This window comes from Papilio polytes, unplaced genomic scaffold (genome assembly GCF_000836215.1).
Source record: "Papilio polytes unplaced genomic scaffold, Ppol_1.0 DF824158.1, whole genome shotgun sequence".
NCBI classification, from domain to species: domain Eukaryota; kingdom Metazoa; phylum Arthropoda; class Insecta; order Lepidoptera; family Papilionidae; genus Papilio; species Papilio polytes.
Genome location: NW_013525046.1, coordinates 855,491 through 867,598, shown reverse-complemented (window position 1 = coordinate 867,598; position 12,108 = coordinate 855,491). Strand labels below are relative to the sequence as shown.

The window sequence follows — 12,108 nt, the reverse complement described above, 5'->3', positions numbered from 1 at the left end:
GAGCCGTAGCGACAGGAGGAGACGTTCATGACGCCGCCCCACGCGCACTCCCCGTTGCAGAAGCACGAGTTCTCCGGCGATGATGAAGCTGGGAAACATTAGGTCTTCGTATTTACTTACTGCATTCATTACTTATTCATTTTACTCATCTCTTTGAAGGATTTTGTACTTCTAAATAACCTTAATTTCAAATAAGAAAAAACTCTATCTAACAGTTTTAAGGTGTTTTCTATTTCACTCTTTCAACATTCAGATTGAGCTAGCATCTAATATGTATCAATTATGAATGATACGCGGTTCACATTTGACCAGTACAGTAAGACAGAAGCGCTCAATAACTGGACTGACTATTAACTGTGTCTATACAGTCTAAAACCATCGCAACTGGTCAAGTGTGAATCACGTATTAAGCATAAACTTCACACCTGATAAGATCCCTACCAAAGTTAACCATCAGTTAATAAAATTATCATTATCAAAGTATTGCAATGAAGTGATTTCTCTGTCATACTCACAGTTATCAAAGCTGGACTCAGTGAGCTCGTACTTGTGGTACGCGAGGCCGTCGCGTGCGCCGCTGGCAGTGTGCTGCAGCAGCACGGTGCGGCAAAGATCCGGCACAAACAGCTCCAGCCCCGACTGCTCGCTCAAGTCGCGTGCCATGAACTCGCCCGCACTACCTGACAACTGCAACATTGCACTCCATACAATATACATTTCCATCATAATCTTACTAATATTATAAATGCGAAAGTTTAGATGGATGGATGGATAGATGGATGGATGGATGGATGTTTGTTAGCGTTTGTAGCCTAAACGGCTGAACGGATCTCCATGAAATTTGGCACAGGTTTGAAGCATAGTCTGGAAGAACACATAGGCTACTTTTTATCCCGGGAATAGTTACGGTTCCCGTGGGATTCATTAATTTAGTTTTTAATGTTTACTCGATCATTCTGCAACGGTTCAATATATCTAATTGAAATTTGGCACAGATATAAAACAAAGTCTGAAGTACACGTGGGATAAGGTTCATCCCCGAGATATGTCCGGTTTCCGAGGGATACATAGCTTTTTGTAATTTATATAGTTTGTATGTTTCGAATACCACGCAGACCAAGTCGCGGGCAACAGCTCGTAATATTATAAATGCGAAAGTTTAGATGAATGGATGGATTTTTAGAGTTTGTAACCTAAACGATTGGACGGGTTTTGATGAGATTTGGTATAGATGAAGATGATAGTCTGGAAGAACACATAGGCTACTTGCTTTTGTTTTTTAATTCCACGCGGACGGAGTCGGAGGCTAAAGCTAGTAGAGTTATAAAGACTACTATGACATAGGGCAAGGGACAAATGGAGAAGAATGGAGGAGGCCTATACTCAGCAGGGGCGATGACTGTTTTGTACTCTGTATTTAAGTAATTGTAATATTCCATATGTATGTCTCATGACAAAAAAGGCTCATAAATAAATAAAGGCTGCTGTACTGTTAAAAATATGCTAACCTTTGAACATTGTCCGCTGTAAAAAGGCAGATGGTCCTCGTAGTTCCACTTGAGAATCTGTCCAGGTAATGAGCCCGCCGCACCTCCAGCACCCGTCGACACTTCCATAAATCCGTCCGTGTCTAATGAATTGTTTCTCTGAAATGGAAGAAATGTTATATGTTATAAAGCATCTTGTATTCAAGCACACACAATCACAGAAACACTTCAAGAATACTTACACCATAGAATAATCCAAACTTGTCGACAGGTGGCGCTCCTCCCGTGGCACTCGCTGGGAGACTCTTAGCCAGGTCCAGCAAAGGGTCATCGTAACCTTCAAAGAGCAGCTCCGTTGCCAGTTTTGATATTGATAAATGGTGACCGAACATCGCCAGGCCCATCGCTAAGCCTTTCTGTCTTATGAAACCCCAGTCTCTTGATCTGTAGACTGCTGACTGGAACGTAGAGAACATTTTTATTTTAAAAATTGCAATTTTTAATTTACAAATCGTAAGATGTATCCTTTCTTGTTTGTATATTTTAAAAGACCCTAACAGTCTATGGTATAGGCCTTTAAAATATAAAGCAAATCAATTTATGTTATAATTATAGCATTCCGTTATAAAACCAAATCTTAAAAATTCATTGTAACAATAGTATCAAAACTACTTAATCGTGAACGTGACAAAGTCGGGATCAACACAGTTCATACAATCACGTTGCAATCTCGGATTATTTTTAGCAGTAAAATTTGAATCCCTTCAAACTTATCCAATTAGGGTACGAGATTTACACACCGGGCGCGAGGTCACGTCTCGTTAGTCCGGCCCTGGGTAATCCTTGAGAGTGCACGTGTACGTAACGTTTTAACGAATATTGTAGCCTTTTAAATTCGATAGTAAAACTACGGCAACTTTAGCCGCTTTAAATTCATTAGTTTCATAAAGTTAAATAAAACAGTTGTCACATCTAATTAAAACCCCAATGTCTACAAAACAAAACAAAGCTGTAAAACAAAATCCTAACGTCCAAAAATAGACGAACATGTGGCATTTCATCGTTTTAATCCAATTAGTCGGTATGTAATCCGGTCAGAGTCCGGTCCTTGGCTTGTTACAATCCTCAAGGCATTCCCAAAACAATGATCCTCGTTACTGTATTTAAATGTATTTTAAAGATACATTTTTCTTATATTAAATTGTAAACATCTTCCATTGCCTAAACTTTTCATAAACTCTATTGTTGTCTGTGGTTCGATAGGTCTCTATAAATAGATAGGACATTGCTTGAAAATGACAGCTATTTCTTCATTGCGCTTTAAGTCCCTGATTGTTATTCTATGTATTATTAATTCAAATCCACTGCTACCAGTAACCGCCACCGCTAAAATGGCGATAATCAAATAGGCACAAAATAACTATTATAACCTGTCTAGTGGTTTCGTTGGCCAAAAGGATTGTCACATTTTCAAAAATATTTAACACATTCTCTAGCATATTCCAGAATCTACAGGTTATTTTTAAAGTTAAAATATTGTAATCATCAAATACTCACGGCCGCTATAATATTTAGTGTAGTGATGTTATCTTCGAGTGTTCCGTTGCTGTTTTCGTCGAATTGCCAGCTGCGTTGCGTGCGGTATGACACGGACCCGTTGTGTGGGTGCCACGACACGTTCACGTGTCGCCGGTACTCGCGGAATCGGTACGGACCTGGGAACAGGCTAATAATATTATTATAGACCGAGAAGTCGCTGGTAAGAGATTTTGTTTGTTACCTCACTTTTGCTCGTTAAAAACGGATTAGTAGAAAATTTACAATAAGCTGAGTTAAAAATCAAATAAATTTAAATTTACGAAAACATTTTTATGGGTAGCTATTTCTCGTATTCCATTTCCCGCCATTCTATTTTTTCACATATCTTTTTATACATAAAATATGGCACATTCTTAGTGGCCAGTACGTCTCTGAAATTCAAACTCATTAACTACCAAAGAGGTTGAATAAACCCGTACTTCATTTTATTTATTAGTAACCGTACAAAATGTAAATTACTTATATTTATTAAAGAAATGGGAAACATTAACTAAAAAAATATTAATTAATAGGTAGCCAAAATTTTTAAGGTTATTTACCAAGGTTATATCTCCTTTTACGAATAGTGATCAATAAAAATATGAAAATTATAAACGAGTTACAGGTGTTTTGTAGGGAACGTTTCCAGGAAGTCCATTTAAAAAAAACATAAACTGTACTTTTACGAAAAAATATCTTTTTTGTAACATATGCTCATTAAAAGGCTTTTTATTGGAAATACGAAAAACTTTGGCGTAAACAAAAATATTAAATTTTGCAACGATCGTTAACTTTTTGCGATTTAATATCAGATTAGACAGATTAAATAAGATCTTGTTTTCTTCCTAATTAAGAAGCTTTATGAAATCACTAGCTGGTACCCGCTGCTCTGTCCGCGTGGAATTAAAAAAAAAGGTTAAGCAGTTTAGGACACATTGAAAACTGGCGCTTCGGTGTACACCGCAGCACATGCCCAATTAATTCCTTTTCTTTTTTTGAATAAACTGATTTCTTTCTTTCAGTTTATTTTCTTCTATATTATGCAGTACATCTATGCTACTAACATCCATCCAAACATACCAACTTTCTCATTTATATAAGTAGTAAGAAATCTATTCGTTTTCATACATAAGTATACATTGTCTATTGCATTATTAATCCTGTATATACATTAGCTTTCGCCCGCGACTCAGTCCGCGTGGAATTAAAAAAAATAAAAGTAAGTAGCCTATGTGTTCTTACAGACTATCCTCTACATCTATGCCAATTTTCATCGAGATCGTTCAGCCGTTTAGGCTATAAACTCTAACAAACATCCATCCATCTAAACTTTCGCATTATAATATTAGTATGATGTAATTCGTTTTCATAATTTAATTTGTACATACCTACTTCCTGTAAGTTCGGTATTTCGTTCGGAAACTGGTCAGCATTGGTCCAGTTGAAGAGGTAGACGTCGAAGTAGAGAGGTACAGTCGGCTCCACCCATTCCCGGAATGTTCGGGATGTTGGACTCATCACCATTTGCTTGAAATAAACAATTTATAGGTTAAAAATACTATCGATTGTTACATCATTAGCTCACATTTTTATTTAGGACTTAAAAATATCATAACTAGTTACTATTTTTTGACCGACTCCCCAAAAGTAGGAGGTACTCAATTCGTCTATATATGTTTTTTATGTGTGTTACGGCATAACTCCGCCGCTAGTGGACCGATTTTGATAATTCTTTTTTTATCCGAAAGGTAGTGCTTGCAGGTGAGTCCCATTTTTTTCTTTGATTTTTGTTTTTAATTAAAAACAGAGGATATCGATTCTACTCAAATCGATTATAGTAATTCAAGATTGAATTAATCAAAACAGATCTTACTTTTTACTAATATTATAAATGCATAAGTTTAGATGATGGATGGATTTGTAGCCTAAACTGTTGAACGAATCTCGATGAAATTTTTTTTTATAAAAAGAAGGGGGCAAACGAGCGGCGTGAACACCAAGGTGGTCAACGACGCCCATGGACATCCGTAACACCAGAGGAACTACAGATGCGTTGCCGGCCTTTGAGGAAATGATAGGCTCGCTTCTTGAAGGACCCTAAGTCGTATTGGTTTGGAAATACCGCCGAGGACAGACCGTTCCACAACGCGGCTGTGCGGGGCAGAAAGTTCCGCAAAAACCGCACAGTTGTGGAATGCCAGCCATCGAGATGGTGAGGATGGTCATAGATGATTTGTCATAGATATAGAGGATAGTCTGGAAGAACACATAGGATACTTTCTTTTTTTATTTCCTCGTGGTCTGAGTCACAGGAAAAAGGTAGTAAAAATCTAATCAGTAACTAACTTGGTATACGTTATAGAATACCTCCCTTGGGAAAGACTCGAGTATAAGGTCACGCAAACTACTCATAATTTCAATCCAATGTCATTCAATACTCTAGAGAACAATTCTCTATTCTAAAATATAGTATTCTCAAGAATTAATCGCTAAATGGGAACATAAAGATCCGAAAACGTGCCGATAGAAGAAAACATGTTTCCTTTTATGTAAAGTATCGTTTAAATAATATTTAGTTTAATAATTAACTTTCGTATTTATAATACTAGTAAGAACAGACGCCTTTGACTAAACTATCGCACAACTGTCGTGCGATTGTCGATTGGTTTGCAACCAATTCAACTGTTTAGTTGCACATCCACACAGATTAATATGCTTATAAGAATCAAAGCGCAACTAAATAGTTGTGCGATAAATTAGTCAAAGTACACCCGATTAGGTTATAAATGGACATGTATTGAAACACAATTGTAAGTTCGCGGTCGAATTAGTTTGTTGAGATATTAACGATTGTCGTAAGCAGCAATTGACCCGCGAGTCAATCGGCACATCTCCTGTTTATCCCGAATCGATTAGAATCGATTAATTGTCAAGGTGCCCCTGGAACTGTTTAGGTGACCACACTGAGGCGGATATTTTTTTTATTTTTTTTTATTGCATTCAAATCACAAAATATTAATATTATTTATTACTTATTTATTAATAATTTTTAATTCTTTTGTCAATTTTTTCATTTAGATATTTTTTTAATGTAAATCATACTAGTATTTTAAATGCGAAAGTATGGATGGATGGATGGATGTTTGTTAGAGTTTGTAGCCTAAACGGCTGAACGGATTTCGGCAAAATTTGGTATAGATGTAGACGATAGTCTGGAAGAACACATAGGCTACCTGCTTTTGTTTTTTTTTTAATTTCACGAGGACGGAGTCGTGGGCGAAAGCTAGTATAACATAGTTTTGCATAATATGAATAGACGTATATTCAGTAAAAAATCTTTTGCTAATTTTAATATCTGAATTATATTTCTCAGAAAAAATACCAACAAATAAATAAATAGTATATAATCGCAGATAACTGTTAAAAACCACAGCTGCTTGCTAATAAATAAAACAATAAAATACTTAATGAATGAGCGTATTTAAGATAACAATCGGAAAAACTGTTATAAACATTGTTATGCAAATAAATAAAAAGTAACTCAAGTATCTAAAAAAAATATGTATGTATTTAAGAGGGATTATTTTGTCATTCATATAGGATTTAAATTAACCGTGATTCTAGATAAAAAATTGTTAAAAACAGAACAGTATTTTATTATTTTTTAATTAAAAATATACTTTTATAATCATCCATAATTTCGCAATCCCTGTTACTCGGCTCGTTGGTCTAGGGGTATGATTTTCGCTTAGGGTGCGAGAGGTCCCGGGTTCAAATCCCGGACGAGCCCAAATTTTTTTTGACAACATTTTACTTTAAGTAAAATTTGTAAAAGCATGAATTATGCAGATATATAAAAATCAGTTAAGTAATGAAAATTGGATTTTATCAACAGATATTAGATGCTCTTTTATATCGAAAAATTTTATCACAGATTGTATAAGATAAATATTTTATGTTAAATTCACAAATATTAAAGAATGCTGGTATAGTGTGTCTAAATAAGATAGATTAGTTTGATAAATAACGCATATAAAGTATCGAATTCAATTTGTATGAAGGCAAATGCCGTACTTAATAGACAGGTATCGTAGTGACGAACGCATAGCGAACAATTTTGAACTATCGATATTCGGTTTAAATAATTATCGAACTCAAATAAAATTATTATTTTCTTATTCAATTCTAGTATTGATTACAGTGTAGAGAATTTAGCGATGACAGAAATAATAGCGAAATCCAATTCGATTACGTACGGCTGTAGTAGTAATAAACATTTATTTACTCTCATTATTTGTTATGGTCATTATTCATTTGAGAAAACAGTGTTTTTTTTTATTTCATGAGTTATAACTATAAATCTAACGATTCCAACTTCTATAAGAATAAAAATCGAAAATCGATAAGATTCATGACTGATTTTACACAACCATCCCTACTAAATTTAAAATGAATTGTCACACTAATCTAAATTATTTAGACAAACTATAACAGGACAAGGTAACTAACATTTTAACGCAACGTTCTGGTCGTTACTGATAAGAGTTCATTGAACTCTGTCATTAACAGATAGAAAAAACTGACAGGAAATGAAAGTAACTACGAACCAAATTTATATTAACTATTTGTACTATGGGTAAGGTTTTATCGATTTATCGATTGCCTTTTTACATCAATTCAAGGAAACGATAACGGTAAAAATACGGTAACTCAAAACATTTTTTTTTTAATTTTTCTTTACAGGGGGTTTGTTGCGAAGTGACGATAATGCTCCATAAGTCTAAAACAAACAAAACTCAGTTATCCCACTACTTTCTTAAAGCGAAAAACATTTTAATAAATAAATTATGTTGATTCTCTCTTCAAAGGATTTCAGATTTCTTCAAAGAATGTTACAGTCAGATTTGTATATCAATTTATGTGAAGAATTGATGTTAAATTTTGTAACATTAACCTCAAAACTAAGCGGATGTTAAATGATAGTTGTACTTAGTAATTACGATATTATTTATAATTGTATCCTCTTTATTAAATTAGAGCTCCTGTGTGAATCACTTCAGAGATAAGATTATCTGAACACTTCTTTTTAATCTGTGTTATCAGCGCCATCTATTAAAGCATAACGGAAACAGTACACTATGTTAATCACCTTTGAAAAGATTCTTAAAATTACTTTGAAAGGCCGGTAATATAATATCAGAGAAAGAATAGAATATGCTTGTGAATACTTACTGCGCTTAGTGCAGCGTCAAATATCTGGTTCCAGGTGAGGGCTACGCCCAGAGCGGCGGCAGCCAGCAGGGCGGCCGTGCCCCCTACTGCCAGCCGACCGCGCGGATGCCTGCCGCGCATGGCGCTCCGCCCCCTGGCAACGCAGATCCTGAAAAGAACAGACAATCATTACTATGACCCTCAGACTAAGTTACAACACTAAGTGTTAGTTAATAAGTGCATAAAGTGTACTTAAAGTCGGAACCACTAAGTTTGTTAGTTGGTTATGAAAATAAGTCTGTCACAACAAATTTAGACCACAAAAAATCACTCGAATACTAGATCTATACATACATATAGTAAAATTGGACTCTAATTTCAAAAGAAAAAAAACCGGATTTCGGGAAGATGATGTATTTGCGTTGTTGAAAACGAAAATCGCATTTTTTTTGTCTGCCTGTTTGTCTGCAAGCTAGGTTTGTTCCGGGTAATCTTCGAAACTGCTGGGCCCATTTCGACCGAACTTTCACTGAAGGGTAACTGACAGAGACGGGCATATTATAGGCTACTTTTTATTGACCGACTTCCCAAAAGAAGGAAGTACTCAATTCGTCTGTATGTTATTTTTTTATGTGTGTTACGGCATAACTCCGCCGCTAGTGGACCGATTTTGATAATTCTTTCTTTATCCGAAAAGTAATGCTTGCAGGTGGGTCCCATTTTTGACCGACTTCCCAAAAGAAGGAGGTACTCAATTCGTCTGTATGTTCTTTTTTTTTGTTTGATTTTTTTTTTATCTTAATATTGCGTGTGATGAAGTCGCGGGCTACAGCTGGTTACCCTTATTACCAATGTAACTATTTGTACCGCTCAGGCCCCAGAACGGTACTGAAAGGTTAATTCGTAATACGAAGTTTAAACTACGATTCCAAGGCCTAATAAATGTATAATTAAAATACAATACATCCGTTTGTTCGTACACCAAATATTTGAACACAACAGACATTAAACATTCTTTATTCGTAGACGATAACATCTGATGAATTAATTATTGAGTCTTTAGGCGTTATACGATGCTATTATACGCTAAGCTGTTTCGATTGACATGCTAGCTCACTCGCGACTTCGTGTGGATTTAAAAAAATATATTCCAATCATTCAATGATAATGTAGCTTTTTATTGGTGAAAGAATTTTTGAAATCGGCTCAGTAGTTTTTGACTTATTTCAATAGAGACAAAAATACATTTATAATGTCAGTATAGACGAGTAACATTTTTCTTGCCCGTGTATGCTCAACAGCAAACAGTTATTTTAGGGTGCAATTTCACTAGTCGAGAACTCTGTCGTTATATTGGACTTCCCGCATACGGGCTAAGAATTAATGAAACTGGGCTTTAAACTCTTGCTAGCCTATTCTACAGACTATATTAAGCCCTAACTTCTATAATGTAATAAGACTTTTGCCCGCGACTCCGTCTATGTGGTATGAAGAAAGTGTAATGTTTTTCATGACAACAACCGTTGCGCTGTTCTGGAGATACGTATTTAAAACATCCATACATCTAAACTTTCGTAAGATATAATTGTATTTCTACTATAAAAGATTCAAGTTTCACATTGAGATGTTATCGTCACAAGTATGTAAGTGTAATAAACATTATAAAGTAAATTAAAGTCAATTACGAGCCGATACCGCGATATCGCCTTCGAATAAATAATTCTGTATTTAATAACAAACATATTTGTATCACAATTTATATTACAATGTAGCTACCAGAGATAATACCAAAAAAAATCATTTTATTAATAAATCGCTTCCATTACTTGCCTGTCATCATCAACTTTCCCTTACCCCTTACACGGCACAGTATGTGCTGCTCTAAATTCACTTCCTTAAGCATATCCTCTTAGACACAATCCATTCATTCTTCGGTCTTCCTCTTCCTTTGTAACCACCCACATTCATTCTTAATACTTTCTGGTTTATGTGCCCAACGTCAGGTCGTCATAACATGTCCATACCACGCTAACCTTTTGCTTTTCAATTTCTTCACCACTGGCGCTACTTCCAACCTTTACATTACTTCATCACCAGCTCTTTATACGTCCCCACCGAGGGGCTCGGAGTCTATCCTAATGCGGGGTGACTAGGCCATAGTCAACCACGCTGGCCAAGTGCGGGTTGGTTGACTTCACACATATCTTTGAATTTCTTCGCCGATATGTGCAGGCATCACGATGTTTTCCTTCACCGTAAGAACGTCGGGTAAATTATGTATATATGAAAATTCGTTAAATCGAAAGTCACATTGGTAAATGGCGGAATTCGAACCCAAGACCTGTAGATTACAAGTCAAGTGTTCAAACCACTGAGCCACCGACGCTCTTACATTACTAACTTGCTTGTAACCATATTAACATTTAATTATTAAAAATGCAATGTTCGAATTAAGTTTTAATAGCTTCACTAAAAATATACAAATCTGCACTAAGGGATGCCTTTCCACTTAACAATTCTGTCCTCAGTTAGTTACATCGATTGCACGTGATGCCCGTTGTATAGAAAAACGTGTTCTTATCTGTACGTCTGCATTCATTAATAACAAGCAATATCACGACATTAGTGATAAGAGGGGCATTATTAGAGGTCGTGGACCTATCGCCTTCACATTTCCTGGTGTATTCAGGTTCCCAGAACATGGTGACAGGTTAAATAGACAGATTACCAATAAGGCAGTTTACTATTTATAATTACAAACATGTATACGTGCAGATCGATGGCTCAGAGGTTTAAGCACTTGACTTGTCTACAGGTCTTGGGTTGGAATCCCGCTATACCACTGCGATTTATCGAATTTTGTATGAACGTAATTTATCTCGACGTTCTTATGGTGAGAAAATATCGTGATGGCTGCATATCGGCGATAAAGTTCAAAGATATGTGTAAATGTGACCTAGTCACCCCTTAATTAGGGTAGACTCCGAGCCTTATAGTGGGGACGTATAGTGAGCTGGTGATTATGCCTGCAGGTGTAAAAATGTTATTGAAGGTTACCTTACAATCTGTTTACAAGTTACTATTGGTCCCTACCATTCATTAATTAGTGTAGTGACACATCTGCAAAGTATGATGTAAGTACTTCAACGATTAATATCGTTATCGTTCTGAGCAATATAGGTGTGTCGCGACACTTATTTTCAACAATCTTTATCATAATAATGAATGGACGGATGTTTGTTAGAGTTTGTACACTAAACTGCGGAGTGGATCTCGATTAAAATTTGGCATAGATGTAGAGGATAGTTGGAATTTATAATCTTTTAAATTTATTATCTTACTAGCTTCAATTTTCTTAACACATATCTATTCAAGTTAGATAACTAAAAAAAGAATGTTATCCAAGTATCGTAACCGCAGTATAGCGTATTTGGTTGCAAAGTACAATGTCAAGTAAGGTCGCACGTGGCGCCCTCTGGAGAAATATAAAGTGTCCTTGAGTATGCTAAATAAGATTGGATATTCTCTAAGAATATGGGTCCCCAAAGCATTACAGACAGAAAATCCTAAGGGAATATAAATCTTTGTAATGTTTACATTGAAAATTATAACAATGAACTCTCTTTAGAGCGTGCGTACACCTTAGACTAAAATATCGCACAACTGTTTAGTCGCGCTTTGATTTCTACCAGTTTTATTCCTTTTTTTTAAAAACAGAGTTGTCACTACATAAATTATAATACGGCTAAACTCACGTGATAACATTCGGTGTAGGCACCGACAGTTTCGAACCCGTTGGGGGTCCTTCTTCAGGGTGAGTGATTAATCGGGT

General features: G+C 35.7%; 1 protein-coding gene and 1 non-coding gene across 2 annotated transcripts in view; one reads left to right on the top strand and one right to left on the bottom strand.

Moving 5' to 3' along the window:
* LOC106111480 (protein croquemort-like) overlaps positions 1-12,108 on the bottom strand; it is a 25,713-nt gene that overhangs the window by 1,792 nt on the left and 11,813 nt on the right. Inside the window, exons 2-8 of the mRNA XM_013293599.1 lie at positions 8,298-8,445; positions 4,454-4,592; positions 3,045-3,202; positions 1,730-1,945; positions 1,509-1,646; positions 516-687; positions 5-88 (exon numbers count right to left, since the gene is read on the bottom strand). Of these exons, the coding sequence (XP_013149053.1) occupies positions 5-88; positions 516-687; positions 1,509-1,646; positions 1,730-1,945; positions 3,045-3,202; positions 4,454-4,592; positions 8,298-8,417 (1,027 nt within the window). The 5' untranslated portion in view covers positions 8,418-8,445. The remainder of the gene's footprint in view (positions 1-4; positions 89-515; positions 688-1,508; positions 1,647-1,729; positions 1,946-3,044; positions 3,203-4,453; positions 4,593-8,297; positions 8,446-12,108) is intronic.
* Positions 6,784-6,855, top strand: Trnap-agg. Its single transcript has one exon. It is a non-coding gene; the product is annotated as a tRNA-Pro (tRNA).